Below are 13,406 nucleotides of genomic sequence, written 5' to 3'. Positions count from 1 at the left end.
GCAGGACCATAATTTATGCTTTAACAAGTTCTTCCCAATAAAGTAAAGTTCGCTCACGATTTATCCAAGAAAAGAGATCCAGAGCATCCCCTTCCAAATACATCGCTGCGATGTCAACTTAATGTTCCTCTTGAGTTTGATAATAGCAGAAGTATTTTTCTGCTTTCAAAATCCATCCTCATTTGTTTATGGCCTTCGGGAAGGATTTTTTGGCCAAGCTGGACTATCAATGTCTTCCTTTTCTTGCCAATTTTCCTCTATTACGGTTTCGGTGACTGAATTCTTGTTGAGGGCAACTAGTCTAGGCATTCAATGTTGCAACATCTGCTGCCGGTGAGTTTGTTGTATCTAGTTTAGATGCCGTGGCAAATAATTGTTGGGCAAGAGATTCAACATTGGGAATGCCTTCTTGTGAATTAGACAATCTGGTATTGACCATGTTAGATTGATCTGCTCTGATACCAAAACTGATGGTAACCAGAAGTAGAGAACCGAAGAAATAGAACAAAGCAAGTAAATTTAGTGGCAATAGTTTTGTGCAAGAATCTTAAAAACAATTATACCAATAAAGTTGTCCATATGGAGAGGACAAGACTCCAGAATATAGTAGTTTTAATTCTTAATTACATACCCCAAATAACTAATCCTAATTACATATATATAGAGAACATAATAGGATAAGACTGACACCATAAACTACAAACTAGGAACAATAACTGCTAGACCAACTGCTGGAGCAAATCCAGGGAACAGTTGCTTGACAATTGCTGTAGCAGTTATGTTTGTCCAGAACTCAACTCTTTATCCTTTTGTCGATATTTTCTTCTGATGTACGTCTTGAGAGGTGAGTCAGTATCAAAATCCTATGTCTTGTGTGAGATATGATTTTAGAAAAAAAATGATTTTAAGAACTGGCACTGTGCAGTGAATAGTAAGTAGTGCTGCAAATATATTTGCTGGATTTGTTTGGTATTCATTTCGTTTCTTTCTCAAAAAAAATTCCGTATACTTGCTCATGACAAAGAACCCTTTCGAATGTTTCTTCCACTTGCCCTAAATCATCTCCATTAATAGCAGCAATACAGATATTTGAAAGGATGGACATTTTTGGCCTCTGAAATTCAGCTGTGGTTACTGAAACTGATATGTAGAGCTTTCATATTTTGATGCTTAACTGCATGCTCTGTAGTGTTCTATTCTTTTCTCTCGACTTGAGGAGGATACTTTGGTCATACCAGCAAAAAATTTACTAATTTTGTGGTGCTGATTGAAAAGTCTGAAAGCTTGTGGTTATTCCCAATTTTTTTAATTTGGGAAATTCTGAGTGATTGTTAATTTGTTGTTGAAAGATATATTTCTTCTGTATGTAAAAAATATATAGCACCAATTGTTTACCTATCCAAATAAAAGAAGATAATACCAATTAATTTCCTACTTCCTGTTTGAGAAAATTGAAATGGTACATGACGTTGTAGGTATACTTGTTGGAAATGGGCACTTAGTTGATGTTGTAGAGGAGATGTGTTTACTAACACCAAAAATTACTTTCAATTTGACAAAGTCATGTAACGTTTGGTTCATGAATTTGAAAGCGAGGTTAAAAGCTTGATGCAACAACTTGGTGGGGTCTTAGAAAGCAGTGTGTGGAGTTAGTCTCAAAATTAATTTAGGTTGCGCTTTTAGAAAACATTTTTGTGGTTGGTAGTATTGGAAAAGTTGGTTTTGAGAACTGGCCCTCAATGCTTTTGGTATAATAGCAAAGGTAGTACAACATGGACAGGTGCACGCACGTCATGAGCTCAAATTCTGTTGTGAACCGGGTTTGGGTATTTAAGTAAAGAAGGGTGGAATGTGACCTATTATCCATTGAGTTTCGGAGACAGAAACAACAGATTTTCGGTCATAAAAAACGGGTTTCGAAGTTATGACTTCAATTCATGCTGTCCACTCTGTATATGACAGAATATGACCGAGAGGAACTGTTGCTATCCCGAAGTTAGAAGTCCTTGTCAGAGATTAAGAAATGTGTAAAACCTGTCTGTCTTACAACATATAGAAGTTCCAGGTCCTTGGTATCTTCTTTTGATAAGTAGATCATTGGGTGTTAGAGCTGGCAACAAATTTTTTTGAGACTTGGAGAATTCCCTTGGTCTAGAAAATGCCTTCCTCGTATCTATTGCCTTAAATCAACTCATTGTGTACTTATAGTGTTGCTAAATTTACATGATTTGTAGCATGCCAAAAGTGTATTTCTTGTATTGTTCTTTGTTGCACCTTTTTAAAAATCTTGTTTAGAGTTATTAATTGAAGAATCATTAGTCGGAGCACCACCCCCGATATGGAGAAAATCATGTTGGGAGCGCCACCCCTGGATGGGCCCTGCAGTGTGCGATCCGGATTTAGTCGGAGCTCCAATGTGTGCTCCGGACACCGGGTGGGAAACCAAAAATAAAATAAAATTGAAGAATCATTAGCAAGACTTGTATAATAAGGTGATAAATTGAATATTATCTTGCAATATGTAAAAACTTATCGCTTTTCTTGATGATTGAACAGAATATCAACACTTTGATATGTTCATTGGACTACAAGAACTACAAGGCCGAAATAAAGACTGCAGATGCACAGGATTCCTTTAAGGATGGGGTGATTGTTTTGGTGACTGGATGCTTAACCGGAAGCGATAAGTTAAAAAGGAAATTCGCCCAGACATTTTTCCTTGCGCCACAGGACAAGGGTTATTTTGTTTTGAATGATGTTTTTAGGTATGTAGAAGAAAATGAGATTGATACCGTCTCAGAAGTGATTAATGGAACTGAGGATGTGCAGTCAGAGGTTCTGACCCCTGACCCAGGTTGGATCTCTTTTCTAATTCAATAAGTGTACTTGTTCTTGTATTCTCTTAAAATATTTTTACTATTTTCATTTTGCATACAGAACCTACTCATGTGGTTGATCCTCCAAATCTCGACCAAGCTGGCACACATGCAGAAGAAGTTCAACATGTTGAGGAAAAAGCCAATGACTCTTTGGAAGATAGGAGACAAGTTGCTGATGAAAGAGAGATTGTTGTGGAAACTGAATCCCATTTCAACGAGGACCAGAACCCTACAAATACAGAATCAGCTAATTCTGTTGCCCAAGAGGATGCTCCAAAGAAGTCATATGCATCAATTGTCAGTTCACAAACAAAGAAAGGGCCAACCAAAATCTATGTACCCACCAATACTTCCAGAATGGCTCCTTCGAAGGCTGAAAAGCAGCCGGTTGCTGCAGTAGCACAAACTGCAGCTCCTGAAGCATCAAATCCTACTACCCCTAGTGGAATCGACGTACCTGAAGCTAATGATGCTGAAGATGAAGGTATAATTTCTTGAAACTTGTCTGAAATAAACTCATTACTTCCATCTTGTGATGGACACATCTATATGTCAGAAAAAATGGAATAGGGATGTTCGTATTTAATTTTTTTAGCAAATAAAGGAGCACAATAAGTAGATATGTTTTGAGTTTGATCTAGATGTTGGATTATTCGATCTACTTGCATTGTCATGTTTATTCTGCTTATGACTTTCTCATTGCTTACAGTCCCATTAAGAGTACATTGTCGTCTAATTTACTTAAATTTTAATTCTTGCAGCTGAGGGATACTCTATTTATGTCCGCAATTTGCCTCTAGATGTTACTGTAGCCCAACTTGAAGCTGAATTTAAGACATATGGGCCTATTAAGCAAGGAGGTGTACAAGTTAGAAGTAATAGGGTTAGTGCAGCACACCTTATATTCATCTTGGTTCACTGACCTACAGATCGTTAATATGTGTCCTCTTATTCCCTTTTCTGCAGCAACAAGGATTCTGCTTTGGCTTTGTTGAATTTGAAGATGTTACCTCCATGAACAGTGCCATACAGGTATGTGCTCCCTGAAATATCATTGCACAGGCTATCTTTTTATAGAATTTAGAATGTGTTTACTTCCTAGACTTGTTAGTACATGATATGAAGATGCATTACTGTGACTATTCTTTTTTTTTTTTTCTCTCTAGGCTTCACCCATCATCATGGGGGCTCGTCAAACTGTTGTCGAGATGAAGAGAACTACAACTAGAGGTAAGTTTAAGAGTGTATTATCTTTAAAAGTTTTGGATGTTGAGTTCACATAAAAAATATCAGACATCAAATTCTGCAATCTATTCATACCATCAACTGTTAAGAGTTAATTGGACCATGACTTTTTCATATAAAATTATAAACCTGTTTTTTCAATTTGATGTTACAGTTGGTAGTGTTAGAGGCCGTTTCTCTCCTAGAAGAGGAATATTCCGAAATGACAATTTCAGGGTCCGCGGAAACTTTGGTGGAGGTCGGAGCTACGGGAGAAGTGAATTCGGAGGACGTGATTTTTCAGGGCGTGGTAGGGTTCAAGGTGGACGTGGTGGTGAAGGCTATCAAGTAAGAGGGAGAGGGGGATGGAGAGGTGGCCCTAGTCAGAGTTCTGCTACAGCATAGTTTATGTGGCTGGATAAATTTTTTGGTGGTAAATTTTGATCTAGTTTATTTGTTTGCCAGTGTGCAAGCAGCGGAACAGTTTAGCTGTGTAGTGAACTAGTGATATCAACTTAATCAAAGTTGACATTGACATTACTTAGTGTTCTCGCCCCCCTGTTTACCTAAGCGTTGCCCCCCTGTTTACCCAAGTGTTGGGGATCATTTTTTTGTGTAGGTGGCCCGTCACTTGTTTTAAACAGTTAACTCGCAGCGCTTAATGTTAGTATTTCCGAATTATGTACAGGAAAAATGGTTTGATGGAATGTCTAAATTTTATTTCTCACTTTGGATGCCCGTCCAAACTACAGCTGTTCAGCTGTTTGTATTGTCCCATTGGTCACTTTTGTGGGATTATTTATCCTGGGATGAATAATCACAAAATTTAGATGAAAGTTGCTGTTGACAGAAAATTAGACAGGAATGACACTGCAGATTACCGAGGACATTACCCTAGATAGGATGATAGGGAGGTCGAGGATTAGGGTAGAAAGTTAGTAGATGATCAAGCGTTGTCTAGTTCCCTTATCAGTATTGTTATTATTACTTCTCTACTATCTTGACCATGTACATTCACTCTACAAGGTGATCAAGGGTTCATCATGCATCTTCTTGTAGAGACTAATGATGCAACATATCATGTACTAACAAGTCTAGGAAGTAAACACATTCTAAATTCTAGAAAAAAGATGCAATGATATTTCAGGGAGCACAAACCTGTATGGGTGGTTCATGGAGCTCACATTTTCAAATTCAACAAAGCCAAATCAGAATCCTTGTTGCTGCAGCAAAGAGAATAAGTGGACACATGATAACAATCTGTAGGTGTTAGTGAACCAAGCTGAATATAATGTATGCTGAACCAACCCTATTACTTCTAACTTGTACACCTCCTTTCTTAATAGGCCTGTATCTCTTAAATTCAGCTTCGAGTTAGGATACAGCAACATCTAGAGGCAAATTGCGGACATTAATGGAGTATCCCTCAGCTCCAAGAATTAAAATCGAAGTAAATCAGATGACAATGTACTCTTACAGAGACACTGTAAACAATGAGAAAGTCAGAAAGCAGAATAAGCATAACAACGCTAGTAGATCAAATAACCCAACATCTAGATCAAACTCAAAACATATCTACTTATCGTGCTCCTTCATTTGCTCAAAAATTAAATACGAACATCCCTATTCCATTTTTTCACATATAGATGTGCCCATCACAAGATGGAAGTAATGAGTATATTTCAGGCAAGTTTCAAAGAAATTATACATTCATCTTCAGTATCATTAGTTTTAGGTACATTAATTCCACTAGGGGCAGTAGGATTTGATGCTTCAAGAGCTGCAGTTTGTGCTACTGCAGCAACCGGCTGTTTTACAGCCTTTGGAGGAGCCATTCTGGAAGTATTAGTGGGTACCTAGAATTTGGATGGCCCTTTCTTTTTTGTGAAGTGACAATTGATGCATATGACTTCTTTGGAGCATCCTCTTGGGCAACAAAATTAGCGGATTCTGTATTTGTAGGGTTCTGATCCTCGTTGAAACGAGATTCAGTTTCCACAACAATCTATCTTTCATCACCAACGTGTCTCCCATCTTCCAAAGAGTCGTTGGCCGTTTCCTCAACATGTTGAACTTCTTCTACATGTGAGCCAACTTGGTCGAGATTTGGGAGATCAACGACATGAGTAGGTTTTGGATTCAAAATGAAAATAGTAAAAGATTTTAAGAGAATACAAGAACAACTACACTTATTGATTTAGAGAAGAGATCCAACTTGGATCAGGGGTCGGAGCCTCTAACTACACATCTTCAGTTCGATTAATCATTTCTGAGACGGTATCAATCTCATTTTCTTCTACATACCTAAAAACATCATTCGAAACAAAATAACCGTTGTCTTGTGGAGCAAGGAAAAATGTCGAGGCGAATTTCCTTTTTAACTTATCTCTCCCGGTTAAACTTCCCTTCACCAAAACAATCACTCCATCATTAAAGGAATCATATGCATCTACAGTCTTTATTTCGACCTTGTAGTCTTGTAGACCAATGGACATATCAAAGTATTGATATTCCGCTCAAACATCAAGAAAAGCAATAAGGTTTTAAATATGCATAATTTACTTAAACATCAAAGTGTGTAGAGCTAATTACATTATTTTCCTATTCTTTTTTAAATTACAAAAATCTCTTAAAATTTATGGATTTCGAATACATTACTGGACTTCCTGATACATCAATGGACTTTCAGATACATAGGTGAGGGATGTATCCACGAGGGGATATGACATCCGGATACATATCACTGGACTTCCGAATACATTAGCAGACATCTGTATACATAGGTGAGGATGTATCAGGGGAGTGATGTATTTGAGAGGGATATGATGTATCAGCAAGAGGAGAGTGATGTATTCGAGAAGAAATTTTTGAATTTTTTTAAAATGGTAGAGAATTTTAGAAATTATGCTAAAATAATATGTGTTTTTAGGTTATTTTTCCTTTTAGATTGCAAGATAGTATAGTCAAAACTTCGAAACCTATTTTTTTTTTATCCATAAATCTGTTGTTTTTGTCTCAAAAGCTCAATGGATAATGAATCACGTTCCATCCTTCTTTACTTAAATACTAAACCCCGTTCACAATAGAGTTTGAGCTCATGACGTGCGTGCACCTCATGTCCATGTTGTACTACCTTTGCTATTATACCAAAGGCATTGAGGGCATAGTTCTCGAAACCAACTTTCCAATACTACCAACCACAAATATGTTCTCTGAAAGCACAACCTAAAAGCGGTACATCATGCTTTCAACCTCACTTTCAAGTTCAAATCTAAAGTAATTTTTGGTGTTTGTAAGAACTTCTCCTCTACAACACTCAACTAAGTGCCCATTACCAACAAGTATACCTATTACCTATAGATGCTATAGCCTACAGGAACATAATTGGTATTGTCTTCTTTTATTTTGATAGGTAAACAAGATTAAACTTTCAGAATAATTAGTGAAGTTTAGAACTTTTATGAATCAATAATTCTTTTGTAAGTTCAGTGCCTTATTCTATCATATTATACCTGCTCAATCTTTGTCGTTATTGCGATTTTGCGCTAAGAGGCCATGCGCTTATCCTGATATTCACGAGTGCTCTTGAAATTTGTCATAATTTTATAGGAGCAGTACCACTCTACATTCATATAGGTTCAATCATCAAGTGTATTCTACGGAATAATACATCACCTATAAAGGATATGATTTCGATTAAGAGTTTAACTCAACCTCACTTTGCCTTGCATATTGTTGCACTATATTTACACATCATAGGAGGGACATAATTTAATAGTGCTTACTTGACCAGCTAATACTTGTTATTACCCATATGAACCTAATTCACGTGATCTCCAATTACATAGGTTGGGTTACCATCATTGTTGATCTTCTAAAATAATAAAAAGACTCACTCCCCTCGATGTTTCTTTTGGTCTATGAATTGATCACATTCATCCTAACTACAAATAATAATTTGTATTATATGTTTTATCACATTATGTCTCAAATACATGTATCTAATTTTACCACAGAAAATGTTAGTTTTATTCCAATTGGAATACACACTAAGAGTTGTCTTAACCACTTAGTATGATCATTAATCAACTCCACAACAACTAACTCTAATTAGTTGCCTTTTATATTACGACACCGTCATCAATAGTCATAATTACTAGCGAATTTTGAGATACACATTGCATCATTGTACCCTTCTAGAGTTGTAGTACAACAAAATATTTAATTTATTTAATACTGCACCGCTCATGCAACACCAATGATTTCTTTCCAAAATAATGTATCAAGAAGCAATATCATTTTCAACAAGAACATGAGAAATATAATAAATTTTAATAATTCATTAATATTTTTCCCACTCTAACGTTACATCAATCACATCACAGTTGACTATCACAAATATGTTTGTGCAATATTTATTAACATACAATTAAAAAAACTTGGATTCTATTTTTCTTTTCTTACTATTATGTAGCATAACTTTAACAAAACATTCCTATTCTTTCAAATATTTCATAATAGGGGGATAACTTTTTAATAAAGTTTTCAATTTTGTATGTAGCATACAAATTTATAAATTAAAATGTCAAAAACTTCATCTCTTTGTTTCTCAACAAAAACCTTTTGTATATGTAGAGAAGATATTCACAAATGTGACACAATAATAATTTTCACATCTAGTATTATTTATATAAGTTTCAAGAAATTCAAAAGAATTCAGTCTAAAATTTAGATGCTCAAAAAACACAAACATGTAATTTCTTAGTATGTTCAATTTCAACACAAATTTATGCATCAAAAGCAACCCATATATGATAGCTTAGCCACTCAATAAAATTGTTATAAGTTAATGATCTCTAAAACATTCTATCAAACAGTAAGCAAAACAAAGCATTATGTCACCAGGCTAATATCATCTGTCTTAGCTACTCTAAATATTGTAAAATATGTCATTTTTTAATTATCTCTAGTCGATTATTTATAATTTTGTTCCTCTCTTGTAAGATTTTTAAATATTAATGTGTTTATTAGGGTTTGGGGCTTAACCTTTTAAAGTATTTCTCTATGTTATTGTTCGACTAAAAATTTTCATTTCTTGCTAAATATAAGTTGTTTTCTTTATGTGTTAAGATTTGCTATCAACTGCTAGGTTTAAGGTTTTCTAAGATTATTTTTCGAGTTAGAATTTTTAATTTCTTGCTATATCTAACAATTATGTGTTAATATATGTTATCCCTTTTTGATTATGTGTATTTTTTTTCTTCTCGTAAGATTCCAGTAATTATGTGTTGATTAGAATTTCGGGGTTAGCTTTTTAAAGGGTTTCTAAGTTATTTTTTAACTTAGAATTTTCATTCATTGATAAATCATTTTGTTAAATCTTATCTAACTCAAATAAAATGTTAACTTTTTATCATATTTTCAGGATCATTGACCCGGATATTAAATCATATATACCACCTTAGATAATATCAATATTTTCCATATGTGAGTTTAATAAGAAGAACTTTTCCATTCTAAGAACGTAAGTAGTTCTAGAATCCCTAATATATATAAATTATTCTTCTTCTTCAACTTGGGTGTAATGCACAAATATACTTGTACCATCCAAATCTAACACCCAATCTTTTACATATTAGTCACAAGATTTACTTGAGAAATGACCATATAAATATATCATCTGCTTAGTCAAATTTATTTTTTCTCAGCAAAATTATCATTTTTTCAAATCTTCTTCTACGTTAAGGAATATATAAGCTCAATTTACCACACACAAATATATTAAAACTTTAAATATATAGTATTGTCACATACCTTCTTCATGAACACAAAAAGTCCAATTATTCTCCCAATTGTAGACATACATGGAGTATATATGCTTGAACTTGTCATTTGGCTCCCTTGTACACATCAAACCAGATTCCTCATTGTCTCTTGACTATTACTTCGTTCGTTTGCCAGTGTTGATCACCACCCTATCAATTTATCGATTAGTAGTATTTTTCGTAAGAAAATAAAGTATATGAAATATTCTTAAAATTGTTGAAAATCTTATCAAAAAATATTTTATTATGAATATTTTAGAAAATTCTCATAACTTGAGGCGTGTTTATCTTCTACTGCCAAACACGAGCAAAAGAACATAAATAGGGTGTAATTGAATAAAAAATCTGCCTTCAATGTATAAAATTAATGTACATAAACTGATAATTACAATTTAATTTAGAATTGTAGTAAAGAAATGACTCATAATTGATATATGTTATTATAGCCAGGAGTTGGGAAAAAAGGTCAAACAAGACTATTTAGGACATTTAATAGTCATAAGAAATATGTTAGAATAATTAACATATTAAATATTCATCAACAAAGTATAATTAAATGAACCTGTGTCACAATTGATTATCACATATATGTATATGTAACATTTATTAATATACAATTAAAAAACTTAGATTCTATTTTTCTTTTCTTAAAATTATATATAGCACAATCTTAATAAAACAGCCTCACACTTTCAAGTATTTCATAACAAGGGATAACCTTTTCATAAAGTTTTCAATTTTGGATGTAACATATAAATTTATAAATTAAAATGTCAAAAACTTCATCTCTTTATTTCTCAACAAAAACCTTTTGTATATGTAGAGAAAATATTCACAAATGTGACCATAATACTTTTCACATTTAGTCATTATTTATACAAGTCTTAAGAAATTCGAAAGAATTAAATCTAAAATTTAAATGCTCAGAAACACAAACATGTAATTTCTTAGTGTGTTCAATTTCAACACAAATTTATGCATAAAAAATCCATATATGATTACTTATTTACTTAGCCACTCAATAAAATGTTATAAGTTAGGACTCTAAAGTATTCTATCAAACAGTAAGCATAAATAAATTACTAAATCATTCCAAAGCATAAACTTGTGTCCATGTATAAATTCAAATTTAGAAAGATAATTCACTAAAGTTAATATACAAATATTATATGGGAGATTTACACATGAACAACATGATAATAGTAAAATTCAAAATAATAACTTTTATACAATTTATTTTGAGTATTCTAGAATAACATGAACCAAAAATAGCAGCATCCAAGTGTAGACAATATTAAGTCCTTCAGTATTTATGTATACCTATTTTCAAACTTTGATAAACATTAAGAACAAAAAACTATGACTATAATTTTTTCCCCCACAAACACAATCATTTTGTTAAATCTTATCTAACTCAAATAAAATGTTTCAACCTTTTATCATAATTTCATAAGAATAATTGACCCGAATATTAAATCATATATATCACCTCAGATAATATCAATATTTTTCATATGAGAGTTTAATAAGAAAAACTTTTCCATTCCAAGAACGTAAATAGTTCTAGAATTTCCGACATATATAAATCATTTTTCTTGTTCTATAACTTGGGTGTAATGCACAAATATACTTGGTACCATTCAAATCTAACACCCAATCTTTTACATATTAGTCACAAGCCCACAAGATTCACTTGAGAAATGACCACACAAATACTATATCATCTGCTTAGTCAAGTTTTTCCTTAGCAAAATTATCATTTCTCCGAATCTTCTTTAACGTTGAGAAATCTATTGGCTCAATTTTCCGCACACAAATATATTAAAACTTTAAATATATAGTATTGTCACATACCTTCTTCATGAACACAAAAAGTCCAATTATTCTCCCAGTTGAAGACTTACATGGAGTATGCTTGACCTTGTCATTTGGCTTCCTTGTACACATCAAACCAAATCCCCCATTGTCTCTTGATTATTACTTTGTTCGTTTGCCAGTGCTGATCACCACTCTATCGATTTTATCGATTAGTAGTATTTTTTGTAAGAAAATAAAATATATAAGATATCCTTAAAATCGTGGAAATCTTACACAAAATACTTCATCACGAATATTCTAGAAAATTCTCATAGCTTGAAGTGTGTCCATCAGCTACTGCCAAACACAAACAAAAGAACATATATAGGGTGTAAATTGAATAAAAAAATCTGCCTTCAATGTATAAAATTAACGTAAATAAAGTGGTAATTACAATTTAATTTAGAATTGTAATAAAGAAATGACTCATAATTAATATATGTGTTATAAATAGCCAGGAATTAGGAAAAAGGTCAAACAAGACTATTTAGGACATTTAATAATCATAAGAAATATGTTAGACTAATTAACATATTAAATATTCATCAAAAGGTATAATTAAATGAATAAGTATGAATATTTTCTTTTGAGATCTAAAATCATCTTTTTCAACAATTTTTACATAAAAAAAAATATCTTTCGACAACAAATCAACAATCAGTCAGAATTTCCCAAATTAAAAATATTGGGAATAATCACAAGCTTTTCAGATTTTTCAATCAGCACCAAAAAATTAGTAAATATTTTGCTGGTATGACCAAAGTATCCTCCTCAAGTCGAGGGAAAACAATAGAAGACTCCAGAGCATGCAATTAAGTTCTACATATCAGTTTCAGTAACCACAGCTGAGCTTCAGGGACAAAAATGTCCAAGTTTTCAAATATCTGAATTGCTGCTATTACTGAAGATGATTTAGGGTTAGTGGATACCGTGTATCTAGAATAAATTGCACTTATCCTTATATCACGAGATACATGTATGTGAATGTATTTGGACATACCAAAATTTGATAAAAAATGTTACAAACTAGAGTGTATCTAAATATTTTACTCCAAATTAACTAATGAAATTTCTGTAAGTTTTCTAATAATGTTTGGTTATATTGAACCTTCTTTTAAAAAATAAATCACAAAATAAGTTTCAAGTTCAAAAGAGTAATTTAAATAAGTTTTTCAAGTGAATATTTTTCTTAACTTACAAAGTTTCCACTTATGTTTTATCTAAACCTAGCTCGATTTCTAAATAGGGGTATATATATCTTATTTTAAAAGATTTCTTAATTTTTTTTAAAAAATATTATACTTAAATGGGATTCTTCATACTAGCACTCCTCCCTAAGACCACACGTGCAAATTTGCACTCATACAACTCAAGTCACGAGGTTTTCCCCCTTATAATTAAATTGGGAAAATGCATAGATTCTCTTTGAATTTATCTAGAAAATTCAGTTACTCACTTGAATTATCATATCGGTCTATTACATATCTAAACTATTTAAAAGTAAATTTATTTACCCCTAAAATTAAAATGACAAAAATTAACAAAAAAAGTAACACCCGAATTAGGTAAATTAAAGTTTAAAAAAGGAATAAAAAATGAAAATCCTCCTTACACTCCACAA

The 13,406-nt window shown here is 32.8% G+C and overlaps 1 protein-coding gene and 1 pseudogene across 1 annotated transcript in view; one reads left to right on the top strand and one right to left on the bottom strand.

Moving 5' to 3' along the window:
• The window catches only part of LOC125848056 (nuclear transport factor 2-like), a 17,147-nt gene extending 12,329 nt beyond the window's left edge, over nucleotides 1-4,818 (top strand). The window contains exons 3-8 of the mRNA XM_049527848.1: nucleotides 2,557-2,854; nucleotides 2,938-3,363; nucleotides 3,641-3,762; nucleotides 3,846-3,911; nucleotides 4,046-4,109; nucleotides 4,279-4,818. Coding sequence (XP_049383805.1) covers nucleotides 2,557-2,854; nucleotides 2,938-3,363; nucleotides 3,641-3,762; nucleotides 3,846-3,911; nucleotides 4,046-4,109; nucleotides 4,279-4,508 — 1,206 coding nt within the window. The 3' untranslated portion in view covers nucleotides 4,509-4,818. The remainder of the gene's footprint in view (nucleotides 1-2,556; nucleotides 2,855-2,937; nucleotides 3,364-3,640; nucleotides 3,763-3,845; nucleotides 3,912-4,045; nucleotides 4,110-4,278) is intronic.
• A 31-nt stretch (nucleotides 4,819-4,849) lies between these two features.
• LOC125847328 (nuclear transport factor 2-like) lies at nucleotides 4,850-6,627 on the bottom strand (annotated as a pseudogene).
• Between the last annotated feature and the right edge of the window lie 6,779 nt (nucleotides 6,628-13,406).

Source organism: Solanum stenotomum, chromosome 12 (genome assembly GCF_019186545.1).
Source record: "Solanum stenotomum isolate F172 chromosome 12, ASM1918654v1, whole genome shotgun sequence".
In the NCBI taxonomy this organism is placed as follows: domain Eukaryota; kingdom Viridiplantae; phylum Streptophyta; class Magnoliopsida; order Solanales; family Solanaceae; genus Solanum; species Solanum stenotomum.
The sequence above is the reverse complement of the archived record's forward strand: the minus strand, read 5'-3'. Positions and strand labels throughout refer to the sequence as shown.